At 42.0% G+C, this 21,542-nt stretch overlaps 1 protein-coding gene and 1 long non-coding RNA gene across 5 annotated transcripts in view; one reads left to right on the forward strand and one right to left on the reverse strand.

Annotated features, from left to right (window-relative positions):
* The window catches only part of LOC115076826, a 152,256-nt gene that overhangs the window by 98,566 nt on the left and 32,148 nt on the right, over positions 1–21,542 (forward strand). The gene's annotated exons all lie outside the window — the stretch shown is intronic.
* FHAD1 (forkhead associated phosphopeptide binding domain 1) overlaps positions 1–21,542 on the reverse strand; it is a 63,938-nt gene that overhangs the window by 6,621 nt on the left and 35,775 nt on the right. The window contains exons 20-28 of the mRNA XM_029578744.1: positions 20,988–21,078; positions 19,516–19,622; positions 17,687–17,846; positions 16,706–16,841; positions 13,942–14,080; positions 12,034–12,164; positions 5,759–5,854; positions 4,377–4,597; positions 2,832–2,997 (exon numbers count right to left, since the gene is read on the reverse strand). Of these exons, the coding sequence (XP_029434604.1) occupies positions 2,832–2,997; positions 4,377–4,597; positions 5,759–5,854; positions 12,034–12,164; positions 13,942–14,080; positions 16,706–16,841; positions 17,687–17,846; positions 19,516–19,622; positions 20,988–21,078 (1,247 nt within the window). The remainder of the gene's footprint in view (positions 1–2,831; positions 2,998–4,376; positions 4,598–5,758; positions 5,855–12,033; positions 12,165–13,941; positions 14,081–16,705; positions 16,842–17,686; positions 17,847–19,515; positions 19,623–20,987; positions 21,079–21,542) is intronic.

Here is a 21,542-nt window from a genome sequence, read left to right on the forward strand (position 1 = left end):
GAGCCCAAAGCATAAGAATAGGAGACAGGATTTCATTACAGTGAGTGATAAAATCAGGGGTGTCACAAGGATCTTCCTTGTCTTCCTTTTTGTTTAATATTTATTTGAGCCCTATTGGTAAACGTTCTCAGAAGTTAGGTGTACGATATTTTATATTTTCGGTTGATTTGCAAGTTTGTTTATGAAACAGTTCGGATGAAAAGCTCCCGGAGGAAAAATTTGAAGAGTGTTTAGTAGAGATATGAAAGTGGTTATGTATTCGGAGATTGGTATTATCTGTCAAATAAACCGTGCTCTTTAGAAGTAAGTAGAAATTATAGTAAGGATGTACAACAAGAACTTTGTATTGAAAGAGCAACCATACCAATAGGGGACGAGGCCCGTAATTTAGGGGTGGTTCTGGATTCAAGGCTGACCATGACGCCACAAACACAGAAAGCAGCTAAAGTGTTTGAGGTTACGTTTGGTCCGACAGTTGAAGCCTTTTTCAGAATGGTGGTACAGTCTCTAGTATTAAGTAAAATTGACTATTGCAATGCTTTGAATGTGGGGTTACCACAGAGGTTAATAAGGGTACTACAACTGGTTATGAATGGTGCAGCAAGCGTGATTATGGGAACCCACCCCCATGAGCACATAACTCCAATCCTGTACCAATTATACTGCTTGCCATGAATGACAGAATTAATTTTAAAATGTTGGCACTGTTGTTTAAGGCTTTGCACACTGAAGATTATTCATTGTCTAAATTATTTCAACCTTATGTTAATACCCACATTTTACGTTCATTGGAACAAAATATTTTAAAGGAACTGAATGTTAAGGATTATAAATATCAGGAAATGTGAAATAGAGCCTTTTCTATTAAAGGTCCTAAGATGTGGAATAAAATTTTTAATGATTTTAGGAAAATGGAGTTGAAATATTTTAGGACAATTTTAAAAAAGGATCATTTTAAAGAAGCTTATGGGGTATAATATGAAAAATGTTTAAATACTGTTAAATATTTGTGGTATGACAAAAGTTTATGTGATTTGCACTGTAAAGCACATAGATCAACAATGTTGGATATTGCAGATTATAAATGTTACAATTAAATAAATAATCCTCAAACAGAGTGAATCTCAGAAAGGGACAAATATTAACTGTATCCAGACAGCAGCTTCCTTAAAAAAAACAAAAACCAATCATATCACAGACCAAAAACAACTCACAAATCAAATCCCAACCCCAAACCACTTCCCCTCATTTCCAGAGAAGGCGAAGGGCAAAGCCTAGAAGGAAGAGGAGAATTTATCTAAACTTCATAGCCAGTCACAAAAGTGCTTAGTGTTTCATTACAGTTTGTCACACTGAAGGTTTTGTTGTTCTGTTGTCCCAGGAATAGTTGGAGAATCTTCACTGCTGCAGAGCCATTAGATAACAGGACCTGGGAGGATCTGAAGGCTGATGCACTGTTAGCCACTATGTTTGAAAATCCTTTGTGGTAACTCGGGCAATAGCAGCTTGGGAAACATCCAGAGAAATAAGGAGGCAGATTCTGGCTGTTCCTTAAGTGCAGTTTATTTACAGTCGAAAATTCAAAACAATCAGTGCAGCTCACCTTAACTTCAGGTAACACAGAGTCCTTAAACGTAACAGGTCTTGGCATATGCTGGGTCTCTGTCTGCTCCCCGGGGCCTAACCCTTCTAGGCCTTGAGTTCTTGTACACTGATGAGGGACTCCTCCCTTCACCCAGGATTCCTTGTGGGTCTGGATCTGGCTACCTCTAAATTAGCAGTATAACTGTACTTGTCCTGTTGGCGTTGCCTCTAGGACTTAGGAGTCTTAGAGTCTTTATAATATTGATCTGGGAACTCCAATTCTTCATTGTTGTGATTGGACCAGCTCATTGTGAGCTGGTTCCAAAGGCTCTTGAAATTTGGATAGTTCCATCGTATCTCCACAGGGTAGGGTAGCCAAGGAAGAATTCCCACCTCAATATGGTCTTGCTTGACCAGGGTCTTTAGTTGTACCCAGTTTGTTGAATACTGCCGTTGGTCCCCATGGATGCATGCCAGGATTACTACTCTGTTATAGTCAATCTGGACTCGCTTCAGTAACTCTTTTCGTACTAGTGTTTTCACACTCCCAGAGTTCACTAATGCCTGGGCTGGAACACCATTCAGCTCAACTGCAATCACAAAAGTTGAGACTCCCTGGCTGGGGACATCCACAAAATTACAAAAAAGTGTGGGGTCATGGCATTAGTGTCAATGGGCTCATCTTCCTTGTGGGGACAGTCTCGGAAAAATGGCCCCTTTCTCCAGAGCTGAAATATGGCAATTAGGCTGTGATTTGCAGGAGAGGTAAAAAAATCCTGCCAGACCTGCATTACTGGTTGTCGAGACCTCTGACTCTTAGGACTCCACCGTCCTCTACCCAGGTCAAATGGATTCTCTGGGAACAATATGGCCCTCCCTTCTGGACTGGCGGTTTGGAAGGCTTCTTGACTACTTCTGGTGAGTAGATTCTGCAGATAGGCAGCCCACATGTCCTTGGGCCAGCCTGACAGTCGTGCTGTGCGTTCAGAGTTTTTCAGGAAAAACCACACTGTTATTCCTGTGAAACTATAAAGGCCTCATCTCTTGAGTTTATGTATGTATTGCTGACGGAAAGTACTGCATTGCAAGATCAGACTTTTATGCTGGTTGGAACGTCTACCTGTAAACACATACATCCCAGAAATATCCACTAATAGGATTGCAAACCACTTTACTTATGGAAATGTCAATGGATTCTAATGGAGCCATGAGTAGTCTAGTTATAATCATGGAAAGATGATACTTACTTTTTGGTGTTTAGCAAATCTATTTAACCGTTTCTCCTGCTTCATCTGCAACTCTGTCCTGTTGAGAGCCTCCCTAAGAAGCGCGTTCTCTTCTTCGTGCCGGTGGATCTCAGTTTCGAGTTCCTTTATATCTAACTGCTGCATTTTCATTGCCAGTTTGCTTTGTCTGTGTCAGAAAAGCGAGGGAGTATTAGAGCCCTTTCTTTGCAGAGGCGGTAGCCATATGAAAAACAAAAGATCGGGGAATGCTTTCCTCAGTCATGCATGCAAGTGGTCTGGACAGGAATGCCGAGTTCTTCCATCTCGGCTCCAGTTGTCAGTATACTCCGATCCCCAACCAATCATCTCCCTCCTCCCCTTCTACCTCTGCTTTTTTCTCTTGCACCTTGCAGATTTCAAAGTTTATTGAACATTAATTTCTTTTTATGGGACTGAGCATTGATGGTCCAATTTCATTCCATTAGAATTCTCAAAAATGAAGACACAATTTTAAAACCCTGGAAGTAGCCAATAAAGAGTCTGTCAAATGAAAAAATAAGTTTTATTTCATTTTGAATACTGCTATCTCCCTTACCCCAAAAGGACCAACATGCTGCTTAGCCAGTGATAGCTTCTTATCTTAATGTACAGAAAATAAAATTCCTCAAAATATAAATGAAATTAAAAAAAATCAATCAGCATAGATATCAATTTCAAGTAATTTTGTACTTGGCTGTCAACCAGCCAAGTACAACATTACCTTTCCTTCTTGATTACCCAGTTGCTGGGATTCTTAACTAGCGGTGTACAGTCTATTGCAAAACCCCCAAAAAAGCTTGCATCCAATTCAATGATGCTACAGAAAATTCCACAGAGTCATCAAATTGTTCGCACACGTTTTCCAGATATCCAAAAGCAAACATTCACAAAGCTCAAGGGATCCACTGAGGAAAATCCGCCAAGTTTCAGCAGCAGATCCGGTGAAAATCGGAAATTTTCAACGGCCTGGAAGCAGAAGGAAATCCACCGAGCTGGAGTCTGACTGCAGACGTTTCCTGCACCTTTATTCATGAAAGAAGCTTTGGCCCACAGTGCTGTGCAGAGCTAAGAAATGGTTCTGTAAGCAATACCCACCATCGCTGTGAGAGTCTGGGACCCCGGGAGCTGTACCGGGAACCCTCCAAACCAAGAATGCCACCTCGGTCAAAAAAGCACAGCCCAAAGCAAATAAAGTAACCAAACGGCTCCATCTCAAAAAGGCACATGCTGACCTAGCTCCGGGGTTACGGCATTACATGTGTGGGGAAAGCTGGATTACCTTTCCATAGTAAAAACCAGGATTGGCGCTGGCTGCCCCTCTGGTCACCTCAGTTGTAAATCCTATCTAAGCCAAACTTTCTACTATAATAATATTCACAGTTTTCTCTGGGCAATATTTATTGGCAAGGCAGATATACATGCATTGCCAAAGCAATATACAGAATGATGAAAATAAAAGGGAAAGAAAGGGGAATAAAGTTACAAAATAATATTAGTCAAATAAAGTAATAAGCTAGTTTTTTCTACCTGAGCTCTTGCAGATCTGTGTCGTACTCCACTAGCAAATCCTCTTTCCTCTTTAATTGATTCTTAAGTTGACTGATCCTGTTGCTCAGCATCTGGATGTCTTTCTGGCGCTGCTTACACGCCTTCTCCCTCTCTTCCTGTGCCAGGTGTTTCAGCGTCTGCACTCCTGAGAGCTCCTTTATGCTCATCAGACTCCCGAGAACATTTATTAAACTGAAATACTGTGGGGAAAAAAAGCAAGAAATACAGAATACATCCACGGTGGTGTTTAGCTCACACTAGCTTGGCCAATACCTATTTTCGGTACACACTGCATCTCTCAATGTGAATCTCTTTCACTTTCTGGTGTCATCCACTGCTGCAGCCCTGAAAGGCATCACGAGCCAGCATGCTACCGACGTAAATATCAAAGTAGACGCTAAAACTAATCATCACCAGAGAAAATGCACCCGTGGAAAGGCTACAACTGTTTTTGTGAAGGGCTTATTTGTATTAAGTTTTTTTGTCAGCAGAGGGATAAAATAAATGTGATAACATAAGGCATTATTTCCATATGATATTCCAAAGATGATATGTCCATTGCCAAAGTATGGCAGGGATTGGCGATATTTCTTTTGGCAACTGTGATAATGTCATTGCGGTATCGAAGATTCACCATTTAACACCCTGAAAGCCAACCATGACCTCTGAGGGGACTCCTCAGTAGTGAGAAGCATTTGGAAAGTGAGAAATATGGTTTTGTTTTACAAGGGGAAAGACGTTACGAGCCCCAGTATGCTTTTCTTTCAGGGAAGGCCTATGTGGGCAGAAACATGCTTTAATGCATCAAAATTACCTCTCGCAATATAAAAATTAGTTGGCATATCCAGTGTCTTATCCCTCGTACAGTGCTACTTCATGAAAAGTGAATGGTTTTTGGATTGTTCCAAATCAAAAGACTGGGAATTGTATTTCCTATTTAATAAATTCAAGGATGAAAAGAGTGCTTTCTCCAGAAGACAACCTCATTTGCTTGTTCGCTTACTATAGCTGCTTATGAAAAATAATACATTTGTTTTCTTTAGTGGAAGTTGCTTAAACTGCACCTAAACCAGTTCTTTAAAGTGGGAATCATAAGAACAGAAGACGTGCCAATGCTGGGTTGGGTCAATGGCTCATCAAGCCCAGTGTCCTGTCTCTGACAGTGGCCAGCAAGAACCGTGTTTGAGAGGAATGCCCTTTCAATGGGTCTGTGGTGATGGCTGTGTATTTCAGAACTGTAAGAAACACTTAGTAGATAACTAGAGCTTCTTTAAGATACCTTGTCAAATCGATTTAGATTTGTAACCTGTCTATTAAATCCAAGATACTCTCTGCTCGACAGGCTCCCTTGGCTTACGTACCATCTCTTCACTGAGATCCAACGCTTCAGACATCTCCAGTCGTGCTGTCCTCTCTACAGCCGCTTCAGACATTTCACTTTTCTTGTAGGTTTCAGACTGCAACAGAAATGGAGCAGTAGCTATAAAGATCCAGGCATCTCAGATTAATTTTCATACTAAGTAAAACCATAATGTCAGGGGTCCAGGGCTGTGAGTATTCATGCCTGTGTGCTCACTTTGAGGGTTCATGGTAGCTATTAAGTCTACTTAAGTTCTCTACATGAGCCAAACTTACCGGGTCATTCTGTAGACTGCGATGTGCCGTTATCGTGGCGGTACAATTTAAATCAGGGGAAGAGGAGGAGTTTGGGCGGGGTTATGACCTGGCAGCGCTGCGGGCGATAATGTTTTCCACATTATCGTAGCACTATGGGGGTGAAAGCGTGCAGCCCGGCCACAACCGTGGCAGGTGAAAACGCACCGTCGAGATACGGCCAGCTGTATTCTTTTGCTCTCTAAGCCATCATTTCGCTGTAGTTACAGCGGAATGATGAATCCCGGGGTTAGACTGTAAGCCCTCTGGGAAAAGGGAAATACCTATAGTACTTGAATGTTTTCCACTTTGAAGTCGCTGAAAAAAAGTGGAATATAAAATCAAATAAATAAAACAAACCCTGTGTTGTACTAAATTTCTCAGATAGAAATATAATATTGGGAATCAATGAAAGAAATAAACATTTTATGCACACGCAGTAAAAGAAAGAAGCAAAGTACTGGGGTAATATGCACCAATCTGGAAAACAAGAACAGCTGAAATAACGGTCAATACCCTGGAAAAATATTTTTGTTTCATAATATAAAATGAAGAAACCCCTGATCAGCAATGCTCAACCTAAGGCTCAGGAATCCCATGTAATGCTTCAGGGGTCCTAATGTGAGTCTTTCACATCTTGGAAGGTTAATTATTTATTAAGAATTTGTAGACTGCCTATCAACAATTCTAGGTGGTTTTCAATGTTACACTCATAATAAAAGGATACATACAGTCACAAAATCTAAAACAGGATAAAAAGTACATGACTAAAACATATCAATTAAAACAAAGAACAGGTAAAGACATAATAAACATACATACATACGTTAATTAAAATAATAGCATAGTAATGCAGCAGAAAAAGACCAAATGGTCTATCTGGTCTGCCCAGCAAGTTTCATATGGTAGTAACCGCCGCCCCGTCCTGGTTACCCCCAAGCCTTATGTTAAGGGAAGTAATATTTACAATCAGACAATGCTGCTTGAACATGTTTTGCTTTTGGACTTGGCCGGAGAAGCAAGCTTGTGCTTTTTCTCTGAGGTCGGTGTATTGGTACCCCAGAGCATAAAATTTGGGGCACAATGTTGGCTGATAACTGATTCCTAGTCCCCTTCCCTCACCCTCACCCCCCCAACACCGTTGAAACGAAGAGTAATGTTGCAGTTGCATCAAAAGCATCAAGGCTAATTGGTTAAGGGTAGTAATCCCATGCTTTCTGTTAAGGGGAGTAACTGCCGCTCCATGCAAGTTAACCCCATGCACCCTTTTCTTCATTTCCAATCTCTAACCTTTAGGGATCTGCATTGTTTATCCCAAGCCCTTTTAAATTTATTATTTTTGTCCTCACCACCTCTTCCAGAAGGGCATTCCAGGCATCCACCACCCTCTCCGTGAAGAAATATTTCCATCACAGAATAAAGCAGAGTTGCTTACCTATAACAGGTGTTCTCAGAGGACAGCAGGATGTTAGTCCTCACACATGCTGACCAGTATTCATTAAATCTTTCCATCGCGGAAAGATTAAATGATTTCTTTGCTTCGGTGTTTACTGAAGAGGATGTTGGGGAGGTACCCGTACCGGAGAAGGTTTTCATGGGAATGATTCAGATGGACTGACCCAAATCACGGTGAACCTAGAAGATGTGGTAGGCCTGATTGACAAACTGAAGAGTAGAAAATCACCTGGACCGGATGATATACACCCCAGAGCTCTGAAGGAACTAAAAAATTAAATTTCAGACCTATTAGTAAAAATTTGTAACCTATCATTAAAATCATCCATTGAACCTGAAGACTGGAGGATAGCTAATGTAACCCCAATATTTAAAAAGGGCTCCAGGGGCGATCCGGGAAACTACAGACCCGTTAGCCTGACTTCAGTGACAGGAAAAATAGTGGAAAGTGTTCTAAATATCAAAATCACAGAACATATAGAAAGACATGGTTTAATGGAACAAAGTCAGCATGGCTTTACCCAGGGCAAGTCTTGACTCACAAATCTGCTTCACTTTTTTGAAGGAGTTAATAAACATGTGGATAAAGGTGAACCAGTAGATGTAGTGTACTTGGATTTTCAGAAGGCATTTGACAAAGTTCCTCATGAGAGGCTTCTAGGAAAAGTAAAAAGTCATGGGATAGGTGGAGATGTCCTTTCGTGGATTACAAACTGGCTAAAAGATAGGAAACAGAGTAGGATTAAATGGACAATTTTCTCAGTGGAAGGGAGTGGGCAGTGGAGTGCCTCAGGGATCTGTATTGGGATCCTTACTTTTCAATATATTTATAAATGATCTGGAAAGAAATACGACGAGTGAGATAATCAAATTTGCAGATGATACAAAATTGTTCAGAGTAGTTAAATCACAAGCAGATTGTGATAAATTGCAGGAAGACCTGTGAGACTGGAAAATTGGGCATCGAAATGGCAGATGAAATTTAATGTGGATAAGTGCAAAGTGATGCATATAGGGAAAAATAACCCATGCTATAGTTACACAATGTTAGGTTCCATATTAGGTGCTACCACCCAAGAAAGATCTAGGCGTCATAGTGGATAACACATTGAAATCGTCAGTTCAGTGTGCTGCGGCAGTCAAAAAAGCAAACAGAATGTTGGGAATTATTAGAAAGAGAATGGTGAATAAAATGGAAAATGTCATAATGCCTCTGTATTGCTCCATGGTGAGACTGCACCTTGAATATTGTATACAATTCTGGTTGCCGCATTTCAAAAAAGATATAGTTGCGATGGAGAAGGTACAGAGAAGAGCGACCAAAATGATAAGGGGAATGAAACAGCTCCCCTCTGAGGAAAGACTAAAGAGGTTAGGACTTTTCAGCTTGGAGAAGAGATGGCTGAGGGGGGGGGGGGATATGATAGAGGTTTAAAATCATGAGAGGTCTAGAACTGGTAGATGTGAATCAGTTATTTACTCTTTCAGATAATAGAAAGACTAGGGGGCACTCCATGAAGTTAACATGTGGCACATTTAAAACTAATGAGGAAAGGCTGAAGAGGTTAGGGCTGTTCAGCTTGGAGAAGAGATGGCTGAGGGGGGATATGATAGAGGTCTTTAAGATCATGAGAGGTCTTGAACGATTAGATGTGAATCGGTTATTTTCACTTTCGAATAATAGAAGGACTAGGGGGCATTCCATGAAGTTAGCAAGTAGCACATTTAAGACTAATCGGAGAAAATTCTTTTTCACTCAACGCACAATTAAACTCTGGAATTTGTTGCCAGAGGATGTGGTTAGTGCAGTTAGTGTAGTGTGTTTAAAAAAGGATTGGATAAGTTCTTGGAGGAGAAGTCCATTACTTGCTATTAAGTTGACTTAGAAAATAGCGACTGCTATTACTAGCAACAGTAACACGGAATAGACTTAGTTTTTGGGTACTTGCCAGGTTCTTATGGCCTGGATTGGCCACTGTTGGAAACAGGATGCTGGGCATGATGGACCCTTGGTCTGACCCATTATGGCATGTTATGTTCTTACATTGCTATCCCATTCTATGGATGGCAGCACACCTACGAACCCATTCACCGTGCTTATGGGTAAAATCCCATGACACAGCAGCACCTGTTAAGAGTCGGATGCTATCCACTGCCAAAAAGCAATCACAGAGTGTGTGGTAACGCTTTCCTCACCAGTGCACCCTAGCACCTTATGGTGCAGAACAGACGAGGAGGCTGATATCTTGATGCAACGATGGCAGAACCCTGGCATGGCTGAATACTGCACAGACAGGGAGAATGCCATCTGCCATTGCCTGAGGCGCTTAGAGCAGATGTGTGATAGTGGGTGGCATTCCATGGCAACACCCCCATGGTACCCCCCAGTACCTGATAACGCTCAAAGAGGCTGAACACAGCCCTTGAAATTGTGTTGGGAATGGCTCACTGCAGTTTCTCTCATGAAACGGCAGCAGCGAAGTCCATGGCAACCAACAGTGTCCATGGTGCTCTATGGTAGTGTCCTGTGGCATCAAACTGTGTCCACTGGTGCCCACCTTGGTGACGGCACCCATAGGACCCATAGCGCTCTCCAACAATGGATTGCATCAATGACACCAAACGATGCTGTACCCAGGGCTTCGACAGTGCTTGACTGTGTTTTGATCAGTTTGACTGTATATAGCACCATCCCCGGCGCCCCAGGTGCCCGCGGACTTTGAAAGCCTGGTGGCACTGAGAGACCCCAGTGCCTGAAGGCATCGATGGACTAGTGATACCAAGGATACCAGAGGCGCTTGCAGGCAAAGGCTCTGTAGCCCCAACATGGCCCTTTCATGCCTCATTGATGCCCAAAGGAATAGATGACTGCCGTCGCCATAGACTATTCCCCTCGCTCACCTATAGCTCGATGGCGTCCCTCACCAGCGGCTATGGCTGACAATAGCCTTGACAGCAACCCTAGCACTCTTTAGCACCGATGGTGCATGAAGCCAGATGGGGCCTCTGATGCCCCCCCGATCCCAGCTGCTCAGGGCCCCCAACATCATCAGCATCCAGAAGTGTAGGGGCAACCGTTACTGGGCATGGAACCAAAGGTGCAGTTCCAAGCTGCTTGCCCAGGCTCCTGCTCACCCTCTCTCCCAAGGAGACTGCACTGCCATCACAGGCAAGCAGGAGGGGGGGCTACGTCGTCCAGGGCTTTGCCCATGGAGACCAGTTCCTTTTAATGTGGGGAGGATGAGCTCTTCCCCCCCCCCCCCCCATAGGAACAGTGTTGTCCTCTATCTCTTCACTGTCTGAACCTCCTTCGATGTCAATTGATCAGTAAAATAGCATGGAACTCCTGCCCAGGTAGAACTCAGGCGATTCCCCAGGCTCAGTGGCCTAAACGGATCACCCACGGACTGCATTCAGTCAGTCCAGCCAGTACCTGACAAAGGTACAAAAACAGACAGAGCAAGGAGAGGACACAGTTACTACACAGGTGCAGTATTTATTTAATAAGGGATAGAATTAGACTCTGCCAGGCTGAACAGCAACTAAGGCCCACCATGCGGCTGGCAGACAGTGGAAAGAAAAGGAAAAAAAGAAAAGAAAACTACCGTAAGGTAAAGGAAAGAAAAACAGCTGCAGCTCTAGAAAAAATCAATTACAAAAACTGTGAGGAGAGAGCAAAGCTGAATATCATGACCCACGGCTCCATGGCAAAAAAAAGAGCCTGAGGGACTCTGCCTAGGGGGCCGGGTGATGACTACAGCGGCACATGCTCAGTAGGGCATGTTTGAGAGTTCTAGAATCTTTGAGATCAAAGTTCCGTGGCTCCATCCAATGATGTCATCCAAGTGTGAGGACTACCATCCTGCTTGTCCTCAGAGAAAAAGGGTTATGATATTAAATTTAACGGTTAAGGTGAATAGTCAAGTGTGGTTCTTAGAGCTTTGGCCTATGGCCTAAGTGGCCTGACTGAGTGGAAAAGGTGGACTAACCCCCAATTTATTTTTGTGCTGTTATCTACTATGTTTCCAGGCCCAAGATGATAGAGTAAAAGTGAAAAATTACAATTGCTGTCCTAGGATTATATCCTTTGCAGCATGGATGGGAATAATTGGGGCAGTCTGGATGGGTTGTGGTTGACCTTTGTCTGCCATCATCTGCTATGGTGCTATGCCCAAGGTAAGAGAATACAAACATCACTATAGAGTCAGTTCTCAAAGGGTTTAGGAGCTTACCTTAGAAAGTTAGGGACCGTAATTGGCCTCTTTGAAAATAGATTATGGCTAGCCCCTATATTTAGATGCCTAATTTCACCTAGGCTTAGATGCTTAAACAATGGGCGATTATGAGGCAGAGAGAGGGTGGGGGAAAAACTGAATTTCAGCACTAGGACCCGAAATCTAGGAAAATAAATTGCAGGGCTAAATTTAGCAGGCTACACTTTAGGTACCTAAATTTAGGAACCTCAGTGAAGCACAGGTCTTTTTTTTTCCCCAAAAGTTGACCCCAGTGTTACTAAATGCTCTCTCACCATCTTTGTTTGTGTGTCGCTTTGTATTGATGACAGTTGATGTTCCTTATTCAGGAGTAGTTTTTGAGGTTTTATCTCCAGCATCTCCTTCTTTAATGATCTGAACGGTGGTGAAACTTGATCTGGAATTTCTGTCAGGGTGGAAAATAATTAGACTTAAAAAAAACCTCTGCAAGATGTTACAAAACTCTAGATATGATCCAAAGGAAATCATGCAAAACAGAAAGTAAAAAAAAGGGAACAAAATATCTATCCAAGCAACCACCAGCATTTTACTTCTCTAAATTCAGCAAGAATCAAAGCCTTATCCCACCTCCATGCTACATCTGGTTTTAAATTAGTTTTGCAGTCTGGCAATGGATGGCTTTAAGCAATGGTTAAACAAGTGAAAACGCGTGCTCAGTAAACCAGAGAGTCCTTTTTGCACAGCTATTGTACTGATGCAAAATTCTAGCCCTGACATAGAATGGCCTTGTGTTAGATGGTCAGGCCTCTGCTGTAGTCATCTCTTTCAGGCTATGATAATGATTTCCGCCTTCTCATCTTCTGCCAAATTGCTTTAAGACTTTTAGTTCTGGTGTAGGTTTGGGGGTGATGGCATCAATGGTCATATCCAAGCGTCAGCCAGGCAGGTGACTGAAGTGGGGAGTAAGTTGTAGACTGTTTTCTGGAGGGTGTGTAGAAGGGTCTCTGGATTTAGGTGTGCAGTTGAATGCCTTACAATACACAGGAACCACCAAAAGCATTTGCATAGTTTTGTAATGGAAACTGGAACATTACCTTAACACACAGAAATGTGATGGCAGAAAAAGACCATATGGGCTATCTAATCTGCCCATCCACCCAACTAATTTGGCTTTACAATTCCTACCACTCCCTCAGAGATCCCCTGTGTTTATCCCATGCTTTCTTGAATTCAGACTCTGTTTTTGTGTCTACCACCTCCATGGGGAGACTATTACATGCATCAAACTACCCTCTCTGTAAAAAAAACCCAACTCATTACCGAAGGATTTAAAAATAATAACAGATGTAAAATTTTTCTGAGAAATGAAAGCATTTTTGTTTGCAGTAGCCTTTGGCAATGATAGGGACTGATTTCATCATGTTTTATTGTGTTTTGTTTTAGTTGTATGGTTTTAATATGATAACAGAATTGTTTTATTGTAGTTTGTTATTTATTAGTCTGTACTCTGCATAGCATGAACTCATTAAGTGGACTATAAATGTTTTAAATAAAGAAATAAATATTTCCTTAGATTACCCCTGTGTCGACCTCTTTCACTCTCATCCCATGCCCCCTCACTCTGTTGAAAGAGGCTCGCCTCCTAGGCATGGAGGTATTTAAATGTCTCTATCAAACCTCCCCTTATCCTGCCTTTCCTCTCCAGTATATATATGTTTAGATCTTTAAGTCTGTCCCAATATGCTTTAGAACGAAGACCACCGACCATTTTAACAGCAAACACAAGTTCCAACCAGCTGTATTCCATAGATGGCAAGTAGTACGTGGCAGAACGAGTTTAACAATGGACTAAACTAATAGGAAAAAATACAGGAAAACAATCTCTTTGGAGTGCATTGATGGCCCACTGAGGCCACACAGGGGACTGGAGTTTGACTATCAGAGTCTGAAACCCTCCCCCCCCCCCAAAAAAAAAAAATCCCCTAACTCTTAGGAAAGCCTAAATAAAGCACAGCTACAGGTGTTGTAATCTAGGGACCTGTTAAGAGCTCCATCCTGCTGTCTCAGCAATACAAATATTCCTGCAATACTCGGACAAAGCTTTGAGAAGGACATGGGAAAAGAACAAGAAGATACCAAGAGCTACGTGCGAGGACTCAGAAATGAAAGCAGGATGGCCAACACCCAAAGTGGAGGAATCAGATAAAAATGAGCACTCTCACTTGAAGGGTACGCCTTCTCCAATTCCTTGAGCCTGATACGCAGCTCAGACAGCGCATCCTTTTGGTTCTGAATGATTTCTTCGTGCCTCAGACCTCGACATCGAGCGCCTTGCTCAGCCAAGTGCAAAACTCCAGTTTCCTACAATAAAACATAGAAACGCGCCTTAGTGACCTGGGAGGCGATTTTCCTAGTGGCAGAGTCTGTGGATGCTTTTTCATCTGTGGTCTTTGCACCAAGGTTCAAAAGGGAAAAAAGTCCATGGCCACTTTGAAAACTTTCCAAGGAAAAGCAGCCACAGAGATCCGCACCTACGTTTTTTATAAATGCTTTTCCAGACCAAAACTAGGTGCGTAGTCTTCTCCCCTGGCCTAACCCCAACCCGGGAACTTTTACCCGCATACAGGGTAGGCACCTTTAGACAGGTAAAACGTTTTCCTGCACGAATCCCTTTGAAAATTGCCCTCTTCATTTCTATTTTTTTGTCTTTACATTGCAGTGCTTCGTTGATATATTAATTTCTGATTCCTGTCTCAAAGAGAGGAAGCAATCATGGTTTTTCTTACCAAAATCCACATGGACTCTTATTGATACGAGAAGTTTTACTCAGAACTAATGCTGCCTGCTTTTTGGGATATCCATGCATAGGTGTGGATCCAAAGAAAAAAACCCTACCCCTGTCAGAGTCCTCATGTCCCGTCCTGACAATGCGGTGTGGATAGGACACCAAATACAAAAGTTAGTAGACTGGCACCTCCCTCCTTAACCATCTCACAAGCCTTCTTTTTCTTTGAGAAGTTGGCTAGGGGCGGTAACTTGCCAGATGTTCTTTGCTTCTGGGTGTGCCTAGCTTCCTGGGCCTTGCATGGGGGTTTCTTGTCCATATACTGTCTCAATATTAGACTTCAATAAGACGCTTGTCAGCACATAGTTCACACAAGGATATGACACAGAATTTGGTCAGAACAAATATAATTTTAATATTTCATATCCTTGGAAGACACAGATGCAAGACCTTCAATATAGGCAGAGCATTACTGTGTCTTCCAAGGATATGAAATATTAAAATTATATTTGTTCTGACCAAATTCTGTGTCATATCCTTGTGTGAACTACGTGCTGACAAGTGTCTTATTGAAGTCTAATATTTAGACATTTTTTGCGCAGCAATCCAGGTCTCCCCGTGTACAAGATGGGAGAGAGACCGTGCCTGCATCAGCGCCTCTGAAGGTTAAAACCAGTAGGGCCATCCTACATTGATCACAGTACAAACTGGCCTATTTCTTGGCTCTCCTATTTCAATTTTATTCACTACTATTTTTTCTTTCCTTCCTCAAATATATTTATTAGGTTCATACAATCTTTATTTTTATAAATCTCTTTTCTTCAGTATACTCAGTCGTTTGTGCTGCATTCACAATTTATCTCTCAGTATGATACCTGCACTGGTTGCTTCTGATAAGGATCAGTACAGCAGCCATCCCTGACATTATGGGTGTGGAAGGTAGGAAGTCTGTAGTTTCTCGGGGATATTAAAGAGAATGAAAAAGGAGGAGTAATAATTTGATTTGTTTACTACCTCACTGAACCCCAATTTTGCCATCTATAAAAATCTTATATCAAGCAAAGTATCTATCACACAATTAAAGTTTTATCCAAAATCGACCTTCAAGAGGTGGTGACTATGATTAATACACAAATCTGTCTATTACTAGATTAGTTGATTTTCTTAGGCAATAAGGAAAAGGAAATCAAGATTTCCTTTGCATTGAGTTAAACAGCTGGTGCAGAGGAAATTTTGATTTTGAGGAACTTTTTAGTCCTTAGGGCAATCAAGATCCAAAATGGAAGAAGATAAAACTACAGGCCACAGGGAAATCCCAGGGACTGAATCTGCTGCTGGTTCATTTGCATTTGGCCCTAGGGTGGAGTTCTGAGGAGTGGGTGGGCCACAGCTCCAACCTGCCTGGGAAGTCAGACAATAACAAGAGCCGGCTTGAACAAGGAGGCTCTGTCCAACTGAAAGGGACATCAAAGCCAGAGACTCTCCACTGCCACTGATTCCCTGTTTATTCCATGTTCTTAGCATATGGGGCAGTTTGTTGATTTTTTTTGTGATTGGTGTTATTTTGTTTGTGGTCTGTTTTGCCCATGGAACAGTTTTTGCCAAAAGCCAGAGTTCAGTTTTGTTTCTCTTTGACTGTGTTCTGTGATAAAATCTGGAAAAAGAAAAGTGGATTTATTTATTGTACTGGTTAAACAAAATCAGCTTGAAAAGGACTGCGGCTAGAACTCCCAAGTGGACATGTTTTTACCAGGGCAGGCTGATCCTAGCTCTGGTTTTACCGCATGGCATGTATGGGACGTGTAGTTCTGATTTCCCTAATGGGATTCACAGGTCCACACATGCAGTGGGAGAAAACCAAGCCCTCATCAACCTATTTGAAAAAAAAAAAAAATAGAAGCCAAGTGGTAACCCTAACTAGAGTCTCCAGCAAGACTGTGGGGAAATGATTCATCACAGAATCCCAGTAAATTTATAAACACCAACAGCCTTGGACAGCTTTCGGAAACCAATACATATTTCAATAGACACTAGGGACACCCATCTATAACCGTAGGGCATTATAGCAGTAGATTCCAAAAAACAAACTGATTGAACTCAATGGAAATAAATCTGTATTCCATTGTATAAAGTTAAAAAAGTCACACACAGAGATCACTGATCCTTTTACTCGTAACCCGAGACAGGTTTGCTTCTCTTACCTCTTTCTTCTTCGAGTTCTCATTTTGTTGAGAGTTGATGGGTCGTAGGCATGCTATCTCTTGCTGTAGTGTCTCTAACTGCCGATCCTTTTCTTTTATTAAATTCTGTTGCCTTTCCACATTTTTGTGTGCCTGCCTGTGTACAAAGCCAGAAGATAGTTCTGATCTTTTTTTTTTTTTTTGTTTGCTCTTTCAGAGCTTCCATGGGCTGAGAGCTCTAGTGGCAACAACAGCGATATTTGGTTTATTTTTCAGGGCAGCAAGGCCATGAACCATCACACATTTAAAGGGATTTAAAAATAGGTGTGGAAGGTAGAAAAAGAAAAAGGCTAAATCTGTGATTGTGCCAAACTTGCTAGTTGTATTTTAGTTGTAGTGGCTTAAAATTCTGATTCTTAATACATTTAAAAAGGTAGACCCACATAAGAAAAAATTCAACCCCTAAGAAAAAATCCAGTTGGTAGGCCATTTATTGTCTTTATCAGACATACATCAGGCCATTACAGGAAGATACTATCCAGATACACTAACTATGATCCCAACTATTGCACCATCTTCTAAATTATAAATAAACAGCTTGTGACACAGGCCTCAGCCAATTAAACAGCTTCATTAGGTTTTATGTCAAGCTCTCTTTTGCATAAAAGTTTCTCATGCAGATAAAGCCATCAGATTAATCATGCAGTTAACTACGGGTAAAGAACAATTTTTCAGTCAGTTTTACATGGAAGCAAAGGTCAGCAAACAGGAAAAAAAAAAGGCTATACCTTGTTATTGATCTAAATTCATCTCTTGACTAGCTCTCAGGAACTGTCAGTTCTGCAACGTTTGCCCCGCCCTTTGCTTCCATAATGAGCCACAGCTTAATGGAGCTCCAGCAGATTCCCTCAGCCTGAGAAAGACGGGGCTAAGACAGCCTGCAGGAATTCCATTAAAGGACAAGTTTCCACTTTTTACAGATGTTCAGCGCCTGAACTATACCTCAAATTCTCTGTTGCTGTTCTGAGCTCAGAGTTTTTCTGTTCTGCAAGGATTGACACTTCAGCCAGCTTTTCTCTAAGCATGCTCAGTTCAGCCTTTTGGTTCTTAATAAGAGTTTGGTTCTTTTCCAATTCTATCTTCTCCTTCTCACGAAGCTCTCCTGCAAAAATGAAGCTTGAAATGACTTTGGTCTCCTAACAAATGTTACAAAAAATATATATATATATGTACATATACATTCAGGCTGATTCTGCAAGGTCTGTGGGAAAACAAGTGCCAGCCTTCCTAACGCGCGCCCAGCCACCACTCCTGGACACGCAATACTGTACTGTAAGTGAGGGGTCACGCTAAAAAGGAGGCGCTAGGAGCAATAGCATGTCCCTAGGGCCTCCTTAGCAGCAGGCGCCCAGGAGAGGTCGGCTATCCGTGGGTTAGGAAAGCGGACACTCAATTTTATGAGTTTCCGTTTTCCTTACCGGTGCACAGCCACTGGCTTGGAAAATGGACACTCGTAACATTGAGCATCCGTTTTCCTGACTGACCGGCTGGCGCATTTTTTTTTTTTTTAACCTTTTGGTTCCTCCAACTTAATATCACTATGATATTAAGTTGGAAGATGTACAGAAAAGCAGTATTTTCTGCTTTTCTGTACACTTTTTTGGGCTGCTCAGAAATAAACGCCTGCCCTTGGGCAGGTGCTAATTTCTGAGCATAAAATGTGTGCATCGGCCGCACTTTTTTTTTTTGCGGTATTCCAGGCATTTGCATGTGATGAGTGCTAGGGGGGGGTTGGATGCGCATTTTGGAAGTACTAAACACCAAACTGTATAAGAGGTAGTGGATTCGCGTCAAACGCGTGTCCAACTGCGGGTAAAACAGTGCGCTCAGCTGAGCACACTTTACAGTATCGGCCTATATACCTATGGAGGTTGATAATCAAAATATTTACCCAGTTAAAACCAGATTTTGGCTGGATAAATCTTGGCCATTTGAAATTCCCCACTTTAGCCAGCTAATGTTATGCAGATAAAACTGTAACCCACAAATATTTAGGAAGGTAAGGAAGGGGCCGGGTAACCTTTAGGAAAAAAGTGGCCCCAAGGAGAGCTGTGCGCTGCTTAAGAGACCAGAAACGCTTCTTACGTTGTTGAGTTTCACGAAACACTTCAACTCTTTGTCCACAAAAATGCTTAGCTATTAATTCTTTATCTGTATCAGATACAAAAGAGAGCAGCACAGTAGCCCTGCTGGACATGACATCCTGAGAATCTCGGAGAAATTCCGATAGATCAGTAACTATTAATAGGAGCAAGTACACCAGCAGAGCCTTCAGATCTAACAACCTCCTTATCCTGAGTCACCTGCAAGACTTGGGGCCACTTTTTAACTAACGTTTCCCTGCAAACGTGTGGTGACTTTCCAAGGGAACACTTAAGTATATCTAGACCCGACTCGTCTGGAGACATTCCTTTGCAATAAGACACCAGTTACCAGTGGAAGGAATGGAGTAATTAATTAGTTATATACAAACAGCACACCATGACTGATGTATTATTTTGCCTTTACAATTGCTCCCCCTCCCCCCCCCCTGAAATGTGGGCTTGATTTCAGCTTAAATGATATGTGTTAGGAATACTATTTCCTTTCTTGAATTTATATTCTGAGTGTTATCTTATTATATGTCATTGGATGATGAATATAATCAATAAAGAGAATTGAAAAGAAAAAAGAAAAGGGATGAGATATTAAAGTTTCACCAGTTTGACGCATGATATATATTTTTAACACCTCTGTTGCATGGAGGAGGCAAGCTGCTATGTTCCACCAACCTGCCATATCCGACATCCTAACGTTCACTTCCGCCAGCTCTCTCTTTAACCGCACGATAAGGGCATGTTGGGACAGGATTTCCCCCTGAGCATCAGCTAATTCTTTTCTGTAATTAAGGAGTTTAACGAGATTAGTTTTCAAATACTTCATTTAAAAGACAAAGGGGCTGATGCAATAAAGTGCGCTCAGCCCTGCACGGGGGTCTACGTGAGGTTGGGAATGCATTTTGGATGCGCGAGATTAGCACCCATTACAATAAGGAGATTAGAGAGTCCAAAATGCGTGCCTGAACAAATGCGTAGCCGATAACCCCATCGACATGGAATGTATATGAAATGGGCGCTATTAGCTATTACCCCCGATGCAGGAAGTCACGGGGGACCCAACACATAAATTTGCCGCGTTAAAAATTAACTCCAGGTCCGGAGGTAGAGTCAATTCAATTCACAAGTCAAGGGCTCGTGAGAAATTAAAAGATATGGTACTTTGTGGTTCCTCCTCCTCAGTATCATTGTGACACTTAAATTGACTGCTTGTTGTGTGGAAAAATAAATGTATACTGGCTTCATTTCAATTAAAAAAAAATTCTTATGGCCGCACAATATAGACGCCCATAGCAAGGGGCGCTCAGCTATGGGCATCTTCAGCAACCTCAGCCAAATCGGCCAGAATCAGCGGGATAAAAACGCACGCTTGTATTGAGTGTCTGTCGCAATTGTGGGGGCCCGATGTGTTTGAGTGCTAGGGATGCACAATTCTCCTCTGTGTTAATGCAGTCCCTCATTTAAACACTGCGTGCGCTGTAGGGAAACAGGCACATCTTATTGCATCAGCCCTACAGTATTGCCGAGCTATGCAGTTGGTTAACATGATCCCCCAGGGTTCTCCCAGGGGCTAGCCTGCTTCCTTTTTTAATATCTATTTGTAGTTGCTTTAGGTGTTTTGATCTCCTTTTTTATTTTTAGTTAATGTGCAATTACATCATAACTGTTTTGTCTGCAGCACTTCATACTCCTGTACACAAACTTAGTATTTTCCACACAATGCAATTATCCTTCATACCGTATTAATACTATTACGTTTATGGCCTCTTACGCTACTGTAACAGCAGACTGCTTTAAGTCACAAGAGGTCTCATTTCCATGTGACATCATTTGGGACTCTTCTGCTAACAAAAAGGAATCTTTGGCTTGTGCCTTAAAAAGATTTACTAAAGCATTCAGTTATTGGAAGGTAAATATTATTGCTTGCTGTGTGTGAAATAAGACAAAAGTGTACACAGAGTATTCTCTGTTTACACAGAAGGCAATTATAGATTCCAAACAAATATCAAACACTATGCATAAAACCTGCAGCAGGGATGTACTCGCCAATATGGATTGGTCACTTTCTGGTGACCTTCCCTATGGACTTTCTGCCCACTCTTAGTGCTGCTATCAAGGGTGAGCAACAGCAAGGAGCTGTTCCTTACTTCAAGAAAGTGCTGGTGTTCTCAATGGAATAACACTCGGAGGGAACTTTTGAGGACAGAGGCTCTGTTTGATCTATCTCTTCCTGAGCAGCTGAAAGAAAAAAAAAAACAACAAAGTGAAACCATGTTCTCTTAAACAGAATACATCACAAAGAACATAACTGAATCGGCGCATTGGGCTGGTGTACCGGCATGATCAGGAATTCAGTTCACAGCTAAGCTAAAGACAACAGAAGGTTTTTAGTTAAAAGTAAAAAAAAGGTACAAAACAAGGCAAAAGGGCATAAAGAGTGATAACTAGGCCTTCAGATTTTCAGTTCAAATGGAAAATAATTTAAAAACCGCTAGCACACCCCTGATGGGGAAATTGGGTTTTTTAGTTGTAATTGAAAAAGCCAGAAAACAGGCCTTCCTTGCACGTCTCGGATGAGGTCATCCGGCTGTTGCATTTGACCCAGTCAAGAAGAAGCGGCACGACAGCAGCAGTGAGATGATGTCATCAGAGTGGGACGGTGGGGAGCCCAAGCCCCGCTGGCCCATGAAAAAAAGAAACAT

Source organism: Rhinatrema bivittatum, chromosome 15 (assembly GCF_901001135.1).
Source record: "Rhinatrema bivittatum chromosome 15, aRhiBiv1.1, whole genome shotgun sequence".
NCBI lineage: Eukaryota > Metazoa > Chordata > Amphibia > Gymnophiona > Rhinatrematidae > Rhinatrema > Rhinatrema bivittatum.